At 37.9% G+C, this 15224-nt stretch overlaps 1 protein-coding gene across 1 annotated transcript in view; it reads left to right on the top strand.

Moving 5' to 3' along the window:
• LOC104616807 (collagen alpha-1(XXIV) chain-like) overlaps window positions 1-15224 on the top strand; it is a gene marked incomplete at its 3' end in the record, with an annotated part of 100016 nt that overhangs the window by 73841 nt on the left and 10951 nt on the right. Inside the window, exons 25-28 of the mRNA XM_010281947.1 lie at window positions 964-1017; window positions 2061-2105; window positions 3206-3367; window positions 13878-13931. Coding sequence (XP_010280249.1) covers window positions 964-1017; window positions 2061-2105; window positions 3206-3367; window positions 13878-13931 — 315 coding nt within the window. The remainder of the gene's footprint in view (window positions 1-963; window positions 1018-2060; window positions 2106-3205; window positions 3368-13877; window positions 13932-15224) is intronic.

The raw sequence follows: 15224 nt of genomic DNA, 5'->3' as shown, positions 1-15224 counted from the left end.
TTCATTTTCTTTATCCAGTTGTCAAGCTTCAGTGATCTCTAGCAACTTGCTCAAGAGCCTGATCCAGTCCATGGGACCTTTATTTTTGGGCTAGAGTCCTTGCCTCAGAGCAGATGGGGAAAGTTTGTCTAGGCAGGGCAATACTGTTCAGATAACCAAATGGTTAGGCCATGTTTTATGTTGTAGAGGAAGTAAAGTATACCTGGAGGGAAAACGAGCTCCTAAAAGTGAGACATAACTAAGTTATAAACATCTAATTGAAAATTCAGGAGAAGAGCATTCTGGGTTTTATGCTTTTGTGGGTCTGTGCGAGTGACAACAGATGGAGGGATGTATTTTATAAAACGCTTCAAAGATCTCATCACTTCATGGCCTCCTGCTCTGATTGATGTTGCTGTATTTCTTCCAGGTAACAATATGGTATTAACTGAGTATCATAACAACAAGGTCTATCAGCAGCAAAATGCTAGTGGAGAGAGATGAGGCTTAAAATAATCAATTTGATGAACAAAGAGGAGAGAGTATTTGAGCTGATTTTGTCTGGTTGAGGAAGGACAGTTACGACACTAGTGCCTGAAGCCTAAACATCAAATTGCTAGTGTGAGTCCCTGTTCGGCTGGAATTAGCCAGGAGAGAACGTGACCTTGCCTTTTCTTTGTCATCTTAATATGTTTTTTAAAGTCAAATTTTGAAATGTGTTTGATTCTTGGATTGTGTCTGTTTTTCCTCCATGTTAACTGCTGTGAGAGTGAGTACAGATTCTGATTACTGTGCTAGTATTTGCCATAATAGTCCACAGTATATTTTAAAACGTGGGTTTATAAATACACTAGCTTCAAAAGCTAGTATTAAATATTTACTAAAACGTACATTTTTGAGTGCAATATTTTGATAAATAAAGGGATTGGGATGAAATTATCTTTTAAAAATAAAATATTTACAATAGTCTAATCATTATTTTAGGGAAAGCCGGGACAGAAAGGTTATGTAGGTGATCCTGGACTGGAAGGTTTAAAGGTAAGTGATAGTTTTATGTATGAAATAAAATGTTTGGAGTGTCAGCTGTATACAATTATACACTGCTACATACAGTGGCATGCCAGTGAAAGGATATGAGTACACATGCTTCCACATAATATAAATGTATATCATACTGGTGATTCTGCTTTCTTGCAAGACCCCATTTTGGAAAAGAAAGAAATGATGCAATTCTAGGAGACAGAGATGTGTGAGCAAAGACAGCACCTGCTAAAATGACATCTAACTGCCTGGGGATGTGAGGGTGGCTGGGTCTGGGAGCAATAAGGGGCCCTGGGCAGTTCCTGCCCTGGCAAGACTTTGGGGGTGTGAGGGGGTGTGAGATGAAGTGCTGCAGTTTGAAAGAGGAGCTTGTGGCAGCAGATTTCTCAGTGCTGAGTAGCAATCTGAGTAAACAGTACTCAAATCACTGTTCATCAGGGCACTGAGATTATAGTCATAGCCAGATAATTAATAGTGCATATACACTCAGCTTCCACATGTAAAATACATAGCAAAATGTTCTAGACTTGCAGCGTTATTAAGAACAGAATTAATTAATCTAATACTTAATGCTGGTTCCAAGCTTTTGGGGGAGAAGTTTGTTAGGATGTCATTCAAATGTCAATTTTCCTAATATTTCATAACAAAATTAAAGTTATCAATAGTGTGCACACTTTTGTAGCAATTGTGAAATAATGAAGGTAATTTGCAAAAAGGAAGATATAAATAAAAATAAAATCATTCATTTATAGTATTTGCTGACTTAATGTATTTAGTGAACCCTTAACACATAGTTTTCATTTTTGTGGGCAAGTCCTTAAATACATTAGGACAGCGCTTACATCTTTTTACAAAATCAAAATTAGCTACTGACAAAATTAAATTTTTGCTGGTTGATTAATTTTAGCTTTTAAAGTTTTAATAGACAATTGTAATTTAGAAAATAAAAGCCTCCTAGGAAAATAGAGGACTTCAATATACACATATGAAAGACATTACTTTTGTAATGAACGGCATCATCTGTTTTCTACATTTAACAGGGAGAACAAGGAGACCAAGGAAACCTTGGAAAAACTGGTGAAGCAGTAAGCTTGAATTCTCTTTCTGGTTTTATTTTTAATTCTATGTTTATTTGAGAGTGAACAAGTCATTTGTTGCAGTAACTTTCTGATGAAGTTCACCTTTCTTTGAAGCTGTAGTATGTTGGCTATACCTTTGTGGTCTTTCAGAATCATACTATTTAAAGAAATTCCCCATTTTAAGTGTTTTCCAGAGTTAATTCTGCTTTTTTCCTAATAGGTTGAGTGAACATTACAGGTAGTTGTAGGGATCTTCCAAAGCACGTTCGAGTAAATGAATGAGTGATCCTTCTCCAGTGAAATTGAGAGGCTACATTTAGTATGAGATGTATTTTGCAGACTTGTTCTGTTTGCCCTCCATAAAATCACAGAGCTCAAGGTGACCTTGAAGTGACACGTAGCACATCCTCTACTGCCTAGGCAGGATCTTTATATCACTCCTGACAAATATTTGGATAACCAGTTATTAAAACGCTCCAAGAATGAAGGCTACATGACCTGCAGGCAGCCCAGGGCTTCTCTATCTTTATTTTTAAAAAGTTTTTCCAATCGTGTAACCTGACTCCCTTCTACTGGAAACAGCATCTTACAGATGATGGTTGTTACTGTGTGGCTTCATCATCCTTTCTTTTTAGGCTATAACAGTCCCAATTCACTTAGCCTTTCATGTTTTCCAGATATTCAAGTCACATTCTTACTCTCCTGTAGGCTGTTTCCAATTCATCTAAACATCTGTAACTCCATCTGTACTGCCCAAACTGTTCAGGCTGATGAGAGAAAGGAAAAATTGCTGCTTACAAGCCATATTCTTGCATACACATGCCCATTTTTGCAACAGTTTGTTATTCAGTTTGTGATCCACAGACTCCAATCCTTCTTTATTAAAGTAATTTTCTTTCCCAGTTCTTCCATTGTAGGCACTTTTTTATTTGATAATAATCACTTAAACATACTGCCTTGCAATTCTCTCTGTTTAATTTCATCCCCTGCCTGTTTGTATTTTTAACTTTTGTCTGGGGATTATGAGCAGGTACGAGCTTGTTGACCTATGCTTGACTTACCCAGATGTTGTGTAGAACATGACTAAATTGGTTTTGTTTCTTGAGTTAACGTATGCCAAGGAGAGATACCATACGCTGGTTTGGGCTCAGTGCTGTACTACAGACAGCAATCAGAGTGAGGTCCCCATTGTCTGCAAAATATCAAGTGGACATACCCCAGACAGCTCATCAAATGGTTGGTCACTGCTGAAGTTTTCAGAACTGCTTGTAAGTTAAGTCCAGCTCCTCTGTGCACTCTGAAGACTCTGCTCCAGGGAAAGGAACTGAGAAGCTGGACTCTCAGTCAAAGTATCTGCTTAGGCAGGAGCTGATAATGCCATATAACACCGTAAGGTCCACTTAAAAGTCAGCCAGCATATCTCATTTTTTTTTTATATTGCTGAAAGGTTAGGGCAAATGTGGAAGAGTACCAGGGAATGAGGATGTCACAGTAGAGGAGAATGGGCAGGACATCATAACACCTATGTTGTTTTTATAGAGATGCAGAAATTACTCTGTGTGGGGACACAGTAATATAATCTTCTGTCCATATAACCAGCATTTCTCTGACAACATTACGCTTGCTTTTTTTTTTTCTTTCCAACAGTGTGCAGAATGAAGCTTTTATTACACATAAATTCTGTTTTTCAGCCTGTAATGTGTTAGGGAAAATTGACAGCATTTACTCTCTGTACAGTGCCACACACAGCAAAATCCTCAACAAAAGACAAAGCTAAGCTCAATCTTATGTCAGTACATTAATAACAGTACGTGAAACAGTCACAGAAGCTTGTTACTTAAGTAACTTAACCTTAAGTTTCTGGATTTGTCATGGGCTTTGTTTTGCTCCTCAGCAAACTTCGATTCAGTGCACACATTTTCCACAACTTGGATATTTGGTATGAACATAGGATCATTCACCACTAAATGAGCTCCATTCTAATACAGATGTGATATTCACTAGTTCAGATATATAGTCAATGACTATTTGTTGCAGTGATGATTAGTAAAATAATCATACTAGCTACCTAACTGTCAGGGACAAGATGCAAGAATGAAATAATAAAAATATTCTTTGTGCCAAAAAAGGGGATGTTGCAGCCCTTTTACAGTGTTATAAAGAAAGATAATTATGGCCCATCATTAATTACCATTTCCCACACTTGCTGTTTGGAGAATTTGCACATGACAAAGGATGACATGAGATACCTGAGAATTGAAGTCATTTATAAGCTATTGATAAACAGTCTTTATTTTTACTTGTGAATTGTCGAATGTCTTCTGCTTCCGGTACATGCATTTTAATCAAATGAGCTTCATAGGCCCTTGACACTATTATATTACCTTTGTATTATCTGGCAGCAGAGGACTAACACCCACTACATAGTCTTTAGGGGGATAATATATGTTATATTCTGGTTAAGGCCAACGGTAAAATACCAAGAGCAGGATACAGCCTTTCAAACACACTCAGCAGAACTCACAGGAAGACCTTTCAAAATCCCCTCCCTTCATTTTATTCACCACTGTAATCTGTAACAGTTAAGCTTTTCCTAAGTGAATTGAAAAGTACTAGCACGCAGAGGATGATTTTTTTATATGCAGATGGGTTTCCAGATGTGACACCTGATGCAAAATATTCACTTCTGTACACTTTGGATGCAGTTTTTGCTTCTGGCTTCTCACCAGCTTCTGTTTGTAACGAATAATTTTTCTTCGGTGTGCAGAGAGAATCCAAACTTCTTAATTCACAGATAAATCTACTCTCTGCTATTCAATATTGGCTCTGGTGGCATACATGCTGGCTCCAGGACATCTCTGGAATCAAACATGCCACACACAAACAGAAAAGATGAAAAACAAAATACGAAGTACAGGAGCAAAGTACAAATGCTACTAGCTCCTGTGACAGATTTTGTGATGGACCCCAAAAGACAGTATGTAGTAAAGCATCTGTCCTTATTGATGCCTTGTGAAGTTTGTGTTACCAGATGCTCGGTGACACCAAATACAAAGAGGATTTGTACAAATAGCATTAAACAATGTGCAACTACTGTATAATTTATTTAATAATAAAGGCAAAGGGAAAACGAAGTTACTAGAAAGTTTATAGGAAGTCCAATGTCTAATAAAATTCTGTGTGTATGGTTTCTTAGTGCTGCACCACCCCCAGCTTTGGCTCATCTATTGTTGTTGTTTAATGATCTTTATTGACCAAGTTCTTCAAATTACAGAATATGACGTATACTTTTAAGCCCATGGCTGAAATATACAACAGCAGTTTTTTAGCAGTGGGGAATCTATCACAGTATTGCAGTTCCCCAAAAGAAAACTAGTGCATTTCCTGAATAAGCTGTCAGAAGAAGTGATTTTGCAATAATATATCCTGTAAATGTTGATTTCATAGCAAATTATGACATGAAGCACATGTGAGTGTCTGCTATTGATATCAAAGGGTTGCACCAATATTTTTCTTCTGTTTCTTGCCATTTTCTTACTTTTCTTGATATCATCTATCTTCTGTCTTTGACTAATGCATCTGTCACTGCTGCCTGAGGTGCCAAAGTAGTTATTGCTTTTCTGTAGCAGCTTTTCCAGGTCAAGTCCTGCTTAATATCTGCTTAGAAAATGGCAGCTGTGCACAAGGAGGGAAGTTTCAACAGCAGGAGATTGAACCATAATGCTTGGTTATTTGATCTAGTAAGATGGGGTATGTGCTGAAATACAGCTTTGTCAATAGGCTAGAAGCTCTATTGTCCAACATTTCTTAGGTCACATGAAGCTGCTGACTCTCTGGAGCACATTTCTGCCAAAGTATTTCTGGATGTTTGTCCAGTGTGGAAAGTGAGTAGACTAAATTTACAAAATGTTTACTGTGGTCATAAGCTTAAAATGACACACATTTTAATACTAGATCAGGAATGTGCCTAAGATTAAACCTCAGATGCTACTCCTTAACTGAGTCCTACACAAAAACTGTTTCTCTGGCTACCAAAACTGTGTTAGGAGTTGTTGTCCTATCTTGCAGCAAAGGACATGCAGCAGATGGTCCTGCAGTTAACTGACTATCTTGCAGCAAAGGACATCAGGTTCAACTGAAGAGGGTTTGGTTAAGATAGTGCGAAGTAAAGGACAGAAGGCAGAGCAAATTTACACTGCTGGTGAGAGAAAATCTTTTGGAAGTCATGCCAAAGGAAACAACCACTACAGCTACTGAGAAAATTGCCCTTATGGTTGGGGGGGAGGAAAATCTCACTTTGCTGACATGTGCAACTGGATTTTGTATGCTTAGATCTGATGTTCTCCAGTGATGGATAGCAAATATTTGAAATCAGCTTCAAACATCTCATACAAATGACCTGTCTGTGTTAAAGTGTCAGGGATGATTTAAGAAAACGATTCATTTCTCAAATTTATGGCACAAAATTGAACTCATCTGAACTTAAAATAGTTGCTTGTCAGGATTATGTTACTGTTTGGTAATGCTAGTGTTTACCCAGACTGGGTCACACTGAATAACTAAGTGCAAATTAATTCCAATTTCTCCTTGCTAGCTCCATTACAGAAATTCAGCCCTTGGCCCGTACACTTCTGAATTAGAAATCACTGACATTTTTGCATATATTGAGACAGAATACAAGGGTGGAACTGCGAGCTGCAGCATGTACAACTGGTGTTAAAAGGACAAACTAAAATAAGCAGAGTTCATGAACACAAATCCTGGAAAAATAATCTTCAAAGATCCAGAAAAGTTACATGTCAGCAAGTTTGCCCAGTTTCAAATAAGAAATGTTTTGAAACAGCAGAAGAGAAACCAAGCTGAAATAAGAAGTGCTTCCCCTCCCCTGTCACCAAAAGCTAAAAAGAATAGAAAGTTACAGTTGAGCAAAGAAAAAAACCCTGATATTCAGGATGTCAAACAGCAGAAAATGGTGAGCCTGTAGAAAGGCAAGAAAACACTGCAGTCAGGCCATGTGCCTAGGGGTTGAGTTGCTTTTGAGAAGAATTCCCATAAAGCAATTACCACACCTCCTGCATAGGTAAGATTTGGCTGGATTAGGCACCAGGGATGCTTAATTCATGGAGAGTGGACGCTGCAATTCCTTTTGCTTGAAGAAAAGATTAAATGGGCTTTAACTGATATTTTCAGGGTGTTCAATAGAAAGAATTTTTTGAACTATCATGAAAAGTCTGGGCTTTGGGGGTAGGCAAAAGAGAATTGTAAGCCATAGGCCAAAAGAAAAGTCAGTTGAGGAAAACCTTTTTTTTTTTTTTAATTCAAAGACTGGTGAATGCGTGGGGCATTGCCAAGGACTTCAGAGGAATGAACTAGTTCAGCTGCTTTCAGGAACCTGTTGGATACAGATTAATGTGAATTCTATAAAGATCTTACAGTGAATAATAATAATGATATTTTTGTGTCTGTGCTTCTTGTTTTTACCCCAGATGAACTGATATATTATCATTGCTGCTAGCTTTTTCTCTCAAGAAGAGTGGAGAAACAGGGTACAATATCTGGAGGTTAGCTTTTTCAAGCTGTTGCTCATTTTTCTTGAAGGACTTTTTGCTAGTAATGCACTTCATCAGCTAGTTTCAGCTGCCATGCTACCCCACAGAATACCCACAACCTTTATGGTTTTGCAAGTTAGGACTAACACCTTAAGTCGGTCAACACTCCCTATATCATGTTCAAAGAGAAGGATAATCCGTTCCATGTGATATTAGTTATCCAAGGGAAAAAAGCCACTAGTTAGATGCATAATTGTAAATAACTTTTATCTTAATTCAGTTTAGCCAAGATATGACTCTCTAGAGTAAGATCTACCTTCAGAATAATATTTGTTTTCTTTGCACAGATTACAAAAAGCTACTAGTGTGAACTTGACAATTAAAACTAAGAACTTCTATAAATGTCATTATTCTGATAGTCACTTGAAAAGTGAAAATACTGCGGATTTGGATGGAGTTTGTGTCACCCAATTCACTTCATATCATCACCAAGCTGCTTAGGGCAAGTAGACTGTGTAAAATGCAGTATCCTTCCCAGCGAGGGAACCATGTCCTGACTGCCACTGTAGTACTGACCTCAGGCTGCCTTTTCTCACGGTCATTTAAAAGATTCACATACAAATGGAACCTTTGCAGATCTGGTAGAACATAAGAAAAGTGTACCAGTCCTCTGCTCTTTCCCTGACCAAGAGAGGAATTTAGCCTTTCCAGGGAGCCAGATTTTGACTGATAAGTAGTTATTTTGCAGCTGTGGTGGTGTTTTCCCACCAGCCAATCTGTAGCTTTATATCCATACTTATTTGCATGCCCAAGTGATTTTGCAGTACTAAAATATGAGAATGTTTAAGGCTCTTTTAGCAGTAATCAAGGATAAGTTGCCCCAGCATGCATTAAACTTACTCAGTAATGGTGTAGGTATCAGCACACATCCAGTCTTTTCACTGTTTGTCACTTTTACTCTCTGTCTGAATTTAACTGATGTATTTCATGTACCATAGTGGTTTGGGAAGAAAAATGTAGATGAATAGTATCTGCACATGGCATCTGCAATTTGGCTTCCAAGGTTTTGCCAGTGGGTACATCCTGCTGCCATTTTGTAAGCTAGCTTCCTTTAAATGTGTGTGTTTCTCTGCATAACACTATCAAACAGAATTACCCTACTTTACACTGGTGTTACTGGAAGCAAAATTTAACCCATTTATTTCTTTCCTAAAACTGCTGTAGATTAAAGCAATGGTGCCAGTATACTTTGCCTTTCAAATATTCAGGTAGTTGCAGTTTGGAGTCCTTTAAAAAAATTGAGTGAAATACTAGCTGTGAGGTACAAATGTGGTACGTCTCTGCTTTCACTCACCTCCTCCACTGGCAGTAACAAAGCACAGATTTGCACTCAGATTATCGCCTCTGGTTGACTACCGATTAACTTTCTCAACAGACAGAAAACGCCGATGATCTGGCTGTCAAATGGCCAGATCTCAGTGTCAAAAAGAAGAAAACAGCATCTGCCTTTCAAATACCACACCTTCCAATGCAATCCTGGGTAAAGCAGCTACAGATCTTATGGTCACTTTGTAACATTTTTAGTATTGTGGTTATGAGGTGGGAAATAGTTTCTAAAGTTTAGAGGTAGAACCACCAGCTTGAATAATAAAAAAGGACCACACAACCAAAAGCCAGGATGACTTTGTGGCATACATACAGCGTTTTGCACAGCTGTCAGCCAAGAGCTCCTCAGATGCCAAGGTCTGATATGGGGCCATTTTCTAGTCTACTCGTGCGTTTTCATAATTCAAACTAAAGTGCCATTAGAGGGCAAATGAGGTATTACTCACTAAGGCATTCAAAAGTAACTAATTAAGTAATTGAACTTACAGTTCAATTTTTACAGTAAACTGTAAGCAAACTGGCATCAGCTTGCTTTATATTCTTTATTTAGCTTTTCAAATAACCCAAATTACTAGAGTTTCTCCTATCTCTGAGAAAATACATCCTTTAAAATTGTTCCTGTTTCCCAGTGGTCTAGACACAGGGCTTTCTTTAAAACTCAGGTTACTCTTACCTCTAAGTGCAGGATACTAACAGCTGCTCCATTGAGTTCATACCTGGTACTGGTACAGTAGTAAGCAAATGTTCTACACAAAGGCTCTACTGAAAGTCTTGGGTTTCAAAAGCCTGTCTGTGGTTCAGCAATATACTATTTTTGGTCATATCAAAACCGGAGTTGCACAAAAGCACTAATCTGATACAAATTCACCCAGAAATCTATTACTAGCAGGGCTTTTTATTCCAGAGCAGGTATCAGCTGTCCATGGCACCTTCTTTCTCACAGATCAACTACCTTTTGTTCGACTGCAGATGATATGAAGCCCGAATAGCAGCCAGTGTAAACCCTTTATCATGCTTTCTTCCTAATTTTCGTCCAGGCCTAATCTGGGTCACATCTGTTAGAAGCATGCATGTACAGGTGCAGTATTACTGCCTGTGATACCAGGGTCCAGATGCATTGGTTTAAAAATATTTGTAAGTACCATTATGTCTGACTAGCAAAACTGAGCTTAGATTCATATTTATTTCTGAGAACTTCATTTTTATTGTATTATGAGTTGTAGAGGTATTTTTCTATCTATCAGCTGGGTATGAAACATTACCCAGTAGAAGCTGATTGTTAAAGCGTCCACTTTTCCTCCTCCTCCTGTCCCTCACCCTTGGTTGTCTTTTTAACATAAGCAGTTGCTTTGAATCTTCCAGGATCCTCAAGTAAATTTTCATCTGTTAAAATCAAACGTAAATGTCGGTTCATTTTGGGTTTTTTTGAGTACTGTGCCAAAACGTATAAAGTCCTTCACAAAGTATGAAGCTTGATGGGGTCTTAAAGAAATGTTTAAGTGGAAATCTTAATGAGCAGGCAGAGATTATGATATTGCTGAATGCTGTATCTGGAGTGAAATGATTCAGCACAGATTCAGGAAAATTTTAATGAAAATTAATTGGAAATACCAAAAAGTGTTCATAGAAAAATGTTAACGTGGCAAGATAATATTTTAAAATCATCTGTGTTATCTCATTAAATGATACTGAACAAAAATGTTTGAAAATGTTGAATTCTAAGTAACATTGGATTGGAAAATTTTTGGTTAACACAGAAGAACGTGTTATATATAGGTATGCAACCTGACAGGTAACTGCTTCCACAGGAATGTTTGGAATCAGCTGAATATTCATTTCTCACTACCAAGCTTTTCAATGGATTACTCCATCCTTGGGTTTGAATTAAATATACAATGTGTTTTCAATTACTCAACTACAGTCCAGTTTCTAACACAGAGCATATGCCCTGGCAAGATATTTTTGTCTTTCTCAGGCATGTGTTAGTTGGGAGAACTGGTCTCATTAATTTTCTGTAAAAATACTCCTGTCAAAAAGGTTTCTAAAATGCTGTTATTGTCACTGGAGAGTTTTACACAAATCCTTGTAAATGAAAGTTTATGACTATTTTTATAATAAGGTTTAAAACCATCATGATTTTTTAAAAATATTTCAGGGTTTTTTTTCTTTACTTTTCTGTTGCCTAATACATACAATTTGGTTTTTGGAATCCACCACTGCTCCCTGAAGGATTGAAGGGATGCTGGAAGACACTGACTCAAGAAACCTGCTTTGGACTCTGTTCATCCTCTTACATAAGAAGGAGAGAGACTTGAAACCTTAATCCAGTCTTAGTGGCTGGTCTCTATAATAAACCAGTCCACATCTGGGATTTAAGGAGCCATGTGATTTTTGAGAAAGTCCATAAGGAAAACAGTACTTTATGGTTAATGTACTGATGGAACAAGACGTTTTGCTCCCTGATTGCGTTTTCTCTTCACTGCATGCTACTAATTGTTTTAAGGACCAAAATTATATTCTTAAGTAAGCTTTTTTCCCTCTCTTGCCTCTGCACATACCTGCCCTAGCTTTATCTCAGTCTCAGACACTTGCCCTCTGTTTTGGATGGAGGAGTGGAAGAGGACTTATTTAACCTGTCATAAACTTCTTTCCTCTTCATTCCTCTTAAAGTCCCTGTTGCCTTTACCATTTCACTGGCTTCAGTTCTTCTTGTCATCTTGACTATTGTTTTGCTTTCCGTCTTTTATATCAACAAAAATCCACTTTCTTCTTCTACTGTGTTTAATGCAAGTTTTCTTCTCTTAACTACTTTCTTCTGAGGGGCAACCTGTGTCTAGGAAACTTGCTACTTAATAGCCAACTTTTGTCCTTGCTCTGGAAGCTGCTGTAGACTAGACCTAATATGCTGGGTACTAAAACAGCACGTTCACAACCACTGCTTCCTAGTCATCCCTTCTCTTTCAGACCAGAGCAACACAGAAAGACAATACTTTTGAATTAAAAAGGGGACTTGATCAGAGGCTGTATAGTAAATGGTTCACTGCTGGTGCAAGGCACAGCTACTGATCTTTCTAATTAGTGTCTTCAGTCCTGTAAACAGGGTAGCATTGGCTGGGAGACCAGGAGTGTCTCTGGGGAAGCAGAATAGGTCTGAGTTGCATCTTGTCTCTGATTACATCTTCTGTCGTTTTGGGAATAAGAGAATCAAAGTGATTAGTCTTTAGCCTTTTGAAACCATACCTCCACACCCCTTATCTTGATGAGCAAGAGTACAGGGTAATTCTTTGTCTCACAGATTTCTGCCTGGTGCTGATGCCCACTGTTGGCCATGACTGGTAGCAGTGGTAGCTCTCGTTCTCAGAGATCGCCAAAAGTCCCTCATTCCTGCCAGTGACGTCTGGGCATTGCCTTTGTGCCAGTATCACCAGAACAAACCTTTGGCTGCTGCCAAGAGATGTCTCAGAACTGACATATAATACGCAAGTTCTCACACATAATACAGCAGTTCAGCAGCCATAGAGATGCCTGTTTATCTCTTTAGCCTCTTCCAGAAAGTAGTTTGTGCCAGTATTGTCAGCCTCAAAGGCAGCTGTATCAATGGCTTATTGCAATATATTTAAACAATGACATTTCTCGAGGAGCTAGCTGTCCAAGAAAATAAGGAGCCATCATAAAGCCTTAGTTACTTTGCATCTGTTATGTTAAAGTACTTGAGGCTGAACTCTATTGAAGTTATACAGGTAAAAGCTAAAAAAATGTTGCGTTGGGTTTTTTTTGAAAGGCAGAGATCTCAGGCTGGAATGTTGTCTTTCTGCTATGATACTATTTCTGTGGAATAAACTGCTACTAGGCTCTTGAAAGGAATATGAGCTGTCTAGTGAGCTCAGAAGTAACACTTTTAGAAAAAAAATCTCACTGAAGTGCCAGTGTAGTGCTACTTAAGCTAGTACATTCCTACACATGTAGAAATAGTGATGCCAATGTGTGAATTGCCATTTTAAAATAAGTTTTGCTTTTTAAAGCATTACAGACATGGTACAGTTTTGTATTATGCCACTAGGAGCTTATACGTTTCTGCCATCTTTCATGAGCAGTCATGCAATGTACTCTGGGCACCTATTGCTTTTTCCTTAAGCTCACTGTTTCATACTTTTCTCAACTGGGGCCTTGCACTGTAATTATTTTTTTTCTATTCATTTGCAAGCCGGAATAAACTTTTTAAAATTACTTCCTTTCATATCTCCTATTCCATATGGTGGTACTTGTTCTATCCAGTGGAAATTTGTGGGAGAGCCTCAGGAGAGGGTTATTTCATTTTTAAAAGGACTCCCAAGCTCTGATCCCCAACTTCAAAGGCATTTGGGGCTACAATATCTAAAGGGAAAAGTCTGACAACACCTGATACAATATAATTCTTGTTTTGACTGCTTTTGCTTTGTTCCACTGAGTTTATTCCCCTTGAAATTTGTGGTCAGACTGAAGCACTAGCAGAGCAATTATCACCTTTAATTGTATGTTTCTAAAGCTTCTAGCACTGCAAGACTGAGACGAGGGGCAGACCTTAGGTGGTAGCACAGTACGATGATTAAATTAATGTCATTTCTTTTCAAGCAGTAGCCATTTACTGTTGGTATGTCTAGATGCAGTGATCCTCCTGTATGGATTGTAAGCCAGGCTAGCTTGTGCAGTCATCACTTCCTCACAGGAGCACTTATACAAATAGACCAGTGGTTCTCCAGGATGAAGAAATGTGCTGTGCTCCACTGCTGGGTTGCTGGGGACCTGCCAACCACGAACTAATATGGACACTGTACTAATAAAAGTCTGTTTACTTTTTGTACAGGGATCAGCTGGCTTACCTGGAGAAGCTGGGCCATCTGGAAGCCTTGGCGAAAAGGTATAATAACGTAACTGACTACTCAGCAACAAAAATCAGCTTTGACGAACCATTGGGATGATAAAATATTGGTGAGAGATAGTTTACTGACCACTGACAAAGCTAATATTCATGTAGCTGTTTTAGAGCAGAGAGATGTAATAAATGGTAACCTTAATGCTGCTGTTTGAGCTATGCATCTGGTATCCTTCATTTTACTTGGCAATGAATTTAGAGCTGATACATTTGATATTTTGTTCATATTATGGCACTCATTTTACTATCCACTGCTATTAATTCACAGACACTGGAATAAATTATACTTGGTTTATACAGTAGTCACTGGTTTTGCGCTGCTATGTAATGAAAACACAAGTAGAAAGGTAGCACTTGTCTGTATGCATCAACTGAGTAAAGAAGACAACATCATTAGTTTTGTCTGCTGTGCAGTAACAGTTATGTTTATGAAAGCATAGTTTAACAGACTTAATGTGACTAGAACAGTATAAATAGCTTAAGCATATTTGACATGGTTTTATTTAGGTGAAGTGTTTTAAAACTGAAAAACAGGAAACTATTACTGGACTGCATGTCAGCTTCAATTATAATAAAAACATAATTGTTTGTTAGAATGATCCAGCACTGTTTCTATTTCTTCCCTGCAGGGCCGAGTTATTTCACCTAGACTGGTGGCTGCTATTTAGGTGTTTTATTGGCAAAGTCTTAATAATGTATTAGAACTTCCATGAAAATCTGATTATAATTTATATAATCTATGAAAGGAAATACATCAGTGGAAAGCACTGCTTGTTAAAACTAAAATTTAGACAAGTCTTATATGGCTTTAATGATAATATCGTCTTAGATTTTGGTGTCAAAGGATTCTTGTTCTTTATAATTACCCTTGGGCCAACAAAGATTACCTTGGGATACTGCTGTTAGTTTAGCAAGGAGGCAAAAGGCAGTAAAAGACTAATTAATCTATCAGCAAATGGAAGCAAGCTTCTTCGTGGCGCAGTAGTTGTTGTCATTACTATGTTGTTTCTGTAGAATTTATCTTCCTTTTTTGTGGATTAAACAGTACAATGTAAACATGCTATGTGAATTTAAATGACAAACATACTTCCAACATAATTATTTTAAAGAAACGTGTCTTTAACAGTATGCAACATAAAATATAGCATTATCACTATGTCATGTGTGCTATCTGCAATAAAAGTGTAATATTTGTATGGGGATAATCTACAGCCAAGCTTGATGCTTGGGCTGGATGTTAGGCAAATAAAAGGTGAGAAGGTATGTCAGACAAGGAGG

Source organism: Phaethon lepturus, unplaced genomic scaffold, assembly GCF_000687285.1.
Source record: "Phaethon lepturus isolate BGI_N335 unplaced genomic scaffold, ASM68728v1 scaffold18162, whole genome shotgun sequence".
NCBI classification, from domain to species: domain Eukaryota; kingdom Metazoa; phylum Chordata; class Aves; order Phaethontiformes; family Phaethontidae; genus Phaethon; species Phaethon lepturus.
Note: the sequence above shows the minus strand (reverse complement) of the source record. Positions and strands in the feature narration are given on the sequence as shown.